Genomic DNA, 5,014 nt, shown 5'->3' on the forward strand with positions numbered 1-5,014 from the left:
ATAAGGAAAATAGATAAATAAAAGGATGGATGGATAGACAGACAAATGATAGATAGATAGGTAGATAGGTAGATAAACAAACAAGTAGAGGTAGACAGGCGAGCAGGTGTGTTTAGCAAGTCACCTGTTTCATCATGTGTGTGTGTGTGTGTGTGTGTGTGTGTGTGTGTGTGTGCTCTCTTATCACCACAATTTAGGTTCTTATCGAGCTTTCTTATCAGCTTAAAGAGAAATGTTCTTTTTTTTTGTATTCGAGTCCATTCATTTACTTTTTTGAAACTTAGTTCTCTCTCTCTCTCTCTCTCTCTCTCTCTCTCTCTCTCTCTCTCTCTCTCTCTCTCTCTCTCTCTCTCTCTCTCTCTCTCTCTCTCTCTAATACGTAATAGTAATTATTTTCTCTTCTTCATTTGTCGTTGTTTGATTCTCGTTTGACTGCACAGAGCGACAGCGGCTTTGTAATTACTGTTGTTGCCTTCATGTATATTATTATTATTATTATTATTATTATTATTATTATTGTTTCTCGTTTCTCTCTTCCTCAATTATACTACTACTACTACTACTACTACTACTACTACTACTACTACTACTACCACTACTACTACTACTACTACTACTACAGAAAGACACAATTATTTAAGTGTCACAAGTCGTCGATCAGTTAGTAAGTAATATCGTCTTCTTTTCTAACATTCTTTTCATTCATATTTCTTCAAAGCCACTCACCTGCACGTCATTAACACAATCGGCAAAGGTCTGCGTGGATGAAACCTGATCAAACATTTTCCATATAATTATTACAAATGAGTACTCTCTCTCTCCCCCACATTCCACTACCCTCTCAGGCCGGGCTCCGGACAAGAGGGGCATCGGTGCCGCCTCCCAAGACCGGCCGTATGTGTGCGGGTGTGTACGGGCAGGACACCTTTAAGCCACACACACACACACACACACACACACACACACGCAAATATTCGCTACTCTTCGCTACTCACCAATTTTTAACATATTGAAAATAGTGGAAAAAAATGCTGTTTGGGGTGGGAGGATATTTACGAAGGTAGAGAATGGAATTTAAGTCATACTAGCACATAGATTTAATTCATTTCCTGGTGGGAACAAGAGCCCGGCGTGGCTGGCCCACCGCCGGGACTGGCCTCCCGGTCTCGGGCGCGCGCCCCTTTAGCCCGCACACACGTTTCTCCCTCCCTGGCCCCCTTCCGCTCCCTCTCTCTCCCCGCCGCATCGCTGCCACAACCTAAGGGAAATTTAGCGCAATACGTTCGTTCAGTCGGGATATCATAGTACTCTCAACTTTTAGCAGAGGACGTGTTTACTTCCTTATTTCTTGCTTTGAAGAACGTCTCAGTGAGTGTGGCACTGCCTGCTGGTGCCTCAGCAGAGTGGGAAGACCACGACTCCATTTTTCAGCAGGTAGAGGGGCTTTGCGAGGCGCTTGTGGGACGAAGACTTCTCCTCTCGGTTGTGCCTCATGCCGACGCTGCCTGGCAGCGTTCAAACGTCCCGCGCACCGCGTCACTGCTGCCAGCCAATGAGCGGCGTGCTGGGGGTTCACGTGACTGTCGAGGTCCAAGCAACAGCTATGGAGAGTATCTCTCGCCAGTCAAGATGGAGGACAGTGGAGTGGACACTTCGTGTCCACAGACTACTCACATTTCGTGTCTATACCCAGAGATCTTGGCACTCATTTTCAGTTACTTGGATGTAAAAGACAAGGGCCGCGTGGCCCAAGTGTGTGCTAACTGGCGGGACGCTGCATACCACAAGAGCGTGTGGAGAGGAGTGGAGGCCAAGCTCCACCTGCGCAGGCCAAACCCGTCTTTGTTCGAGTCGCTGGGGTGTCGAGGGATCCGCCGCGTGCAGGTGCTGTCGCTGCGGCGTGTGTTGAGGGACGTGATCAGCGGCGTGCCTAACATCACTTCCCTTAACCTCTCGGGCTGCTACAACGTCTCCGACATCAGCCTGACGCACGCCTTCGCCAACGAGTGCCCCTCGCTCACCCACCTCAACCTCTCGCTCTGCAAGCAAATCTCGGACTCGGCGCTGGGAAAAATCGCTCAACAGCTGAGGAACCTGGAGGTGCTGGAGCTGGGCGGGTGTTCGTACATCACCAACACGGGCCTGCTGCTGGTGGCGTGGGGCCTGAAAAAACTGAGAAAGCTGAATCTGAGGTCATGCTGTCTGGTGAGCAACCAGGGCATCGCCTACCTGGCGGGCCAGCACCAGGAGGCCGCCGACGGCACGAGGGCGCTCGAGTACCTCGGCCTCCAGGACTGCCAGAAGCTGTCAGACGAGGCCCTCAGGCACGTCGCCAACGGGCTTCCCAACCTGAAGAGTATCAATCTGTCGTTCTGTGCCAGCATCACCGACTCGGGGCTCAAGTACCTGGCGCGGATGCCCAGCCTGAGGGAGCTGAACCTGAGGTCCTGCGACAACATCTCGGACATCGGCATAGCGTATCTAGCGGAGGGCGGCTCCCGCATCACCACCCTCGACGTGTCTTTCTGTGACAAGATTGGGGACCAGGCGCTGGTGCACATCTCCCAGGGGCTGTTCACGCTGAGATCGCTGTCGTGCTCGGCGTGCCAGATAAGTGACGACGGCATCCAGCGAATCGCCCGCACCCTGCACGAGCTGGACACCCTCAACATTGGGCAGTGCGTGCGTGTCACGGACAAGGGGCTGCAGCTCATTGCCGAGCACCTCACCAACCTGTACTGCATCGACCTCTACGGCTGCAACCGCATCACCACGGTGGGCCTTGAGCGGATCATGCAGCTGCCCCGCCTGTCCGTTCTCAACCTGGGGCTGTGGCACAAACACAAGCGGTGACGCTTGTCTCACCTAGGTCCCCCTAACCAATCCCCAACCCAGATCCAGCAGGTGCTCAGCCCCACCCAACACTAAAGGTAAATTCCCCAGCCGGCGGCCCAGGCCAGGTAACTGGCCTGTCACGGCTCACGCAGGATGTCCTTGGCTGCGTGCTGTCCACATGTTGCTTCTGCGGTGTCACTTATCTAGGGCTGTGCTACGTAAAGAATTCTTCGTGTAGAACTTGCTCAGGGTGTCAGGGAAAAGTATTCCTATATGTATACTGTTAGAGGCCCATCCCAGTGTGTCGCTGTGCTGGTGTCCATGAGCCGTACACGTCAGACTGTGCCGCCGCCAGTGCCACGTGTGTTGGCGGCGGCGGTGGTGGTCACCCTCCCGCCAGGGCGTCGCCGACGTGCCCTCCGTGCCATGAGAGGTGCTTGTTCCCGCAGTACTCGCTACCACGACCTCCTGTTTTAAGGAAGTCTTACTCTATGTTAGTAATACAACGAATGGCATCAGTCCATTACACCTCCACTGTTCAGTCCCTCGCAAGTCTTCTTGTCTTAAAAGTTACCCAGCTACACTGGAGAGGGATCTTGGTGCCAATCAATGCCAACTTTACAAAGTCTGGTGTTAGTGTTAGTGAACAAGTGGCAGCAGAAACCTTTGAACATTTGTATATACGGTAGTGCCGTGATAACCAATGTGATATTTGTGTCTGATTGATTCAGGCCCCTAGAGGGGCGCTCCGCTGGCCTCGTGTGTGTGTGTGTGTGTGTGTGTGTGTGTGTGTACAATGTATGTGCACGTGCACATACTGAAGTCTCGGCTACTGTACATACTATACAGAGTATATATCAAACCCATTCTGTCTCCTAGGAGCCCAGTGTACTGTGTCAGCAGGAGGTGTAGAGGAGTGCAGGACAGGTGAAGGCGGCGGCAGGTGGGGGGGCTGCGGGTGGAGTCACATCCCGCGCCAAGTCACACACACACACACACACACACACACATACATACATACACACACACACACACACACACACACACACACACACACACACACACACACAACGACGACTTACAATGACACCTAAGGCAACTCAAAATTAATAAAATGCAAAACAACTGGTTTATAAAGTCCCGGTGCTTCTCCCCCGCCACCCCGCCGACCCCCCACGATGGGAGGACCGCGTATGTGTGTTTCGAGCTGTGACAATCTTTAACCCTTGCCTGTTTGTGTTCATTGATTGTTTCCAGACTTGTTTCTTTATGCCTTTTTTTTTTGGGTTGAATTATATTTGTTAGGAAAATTATTCGTTTTCGTGTCGGTGTGGGCGTGGGCCGCCCAGTTCGGGCCGCGCCACGCCCGCCGCCACCTGCAGACGTAAACACACACTTAAAGGAAATCAATCTTATCAGGTGATTCATATCCCGATGACATGACTGTTTGTTGTTGTCTTGACGATGGGCCGAGGCGCCGCTCACCGGCGGCCGGGGAGTGCCACGGATCCACAGCGGGGCCGACGCAGCTCCCTCGGGGCAGGGGCCGCCGGCTGGCCCATGCAGAATGTCAATATTTCGCCCCTGCCCCGCCAGGGTGAGGCAGGGAGTTGCGTCGGCACGAGCCGGGCAGGGTGGGGAGGCGTGTGGAGGCAGCGTGGAATGACGACGAGTGAACGCGACGCGACGCCAACGATTCCCTGTTTCATGGTTCCCGGTGGACGGCTTAACACTGATCGTCACGCCCCTCGCGGGACGGCGCGGCGCGTGCCTCCAGGCCTGCCAAAGCCACGGCGGGTGTCACTGCGTCCGGAGGGAGGACAAGAAGCCCCTATCTGCCGGACGTCCTCGGCACACACACACACACACACACACACACACACAGATGACACGTGTAAGGTCTCCCAAATAATGCTGGTCACGACCTGTACCCACCGACCTTCAGGGATTATATAATATCTTAATTTCTTGTTCTAAACGCTAATCAGTAACTCACCGGTGACTCAATGACTAAAGCATAATGTGCGTAAGTTAGTGTGTCAGCATAATTAAGTTATCACCTAATTACTCACCTCTAGTCACCACGTTTTATTTCATGGAGCAAGTTTTGCTGTATTATGGATAAGTCTTCCACCACAATATTAAACAACTCAGTTCACCACCACATCAAACTTTCCCC

At 52.5% G+C, this 5,014-nt stretch overlaps 1 protein-coding gene across 1 annotated transcript; it reads left to right on the forward strand.

Annotated features, from left to right (window-relative positions):
- The first annotated feature begins 1,034 nt into the window (after positions 1-1,034).
- On the forward strand, positions 1,035-3,641 carry LOC127003778 (F-box/LRR-repeat protein 14-like). Its single transcript, XM_050870797.1, has one exon. The coding sequence runs from the start codon at positions 1,630-1,632 to the stop codon at positions 2,851-2,853; it is 1,224 nt and encodes a 407-aa protein (XP_050726754.1). The 5' UTR covers positions 1,035-1,629; the 3' UTR covers positions 2,854-3,641.
- Positions 3,642-5,014: the final 1,373 nt, after the last annotated feature.

This window comes from Eriocheir sinensis, chromosome 26 (genome assembly GCF_024679095.1).
Source record: "Eriocheir sinensis breed Jianghai 21 chromosome 26, ASM2467909v1, whole genome shotgun sequence".
In the NCBI taxonomy this organism is placed as follows: domain Eukaryota; kingdom Metazoa; phylum Arthropoda; class Malacostraca; order Decapoda; family Varunidae; genus Eriocheir; species Eriocheir sinensis.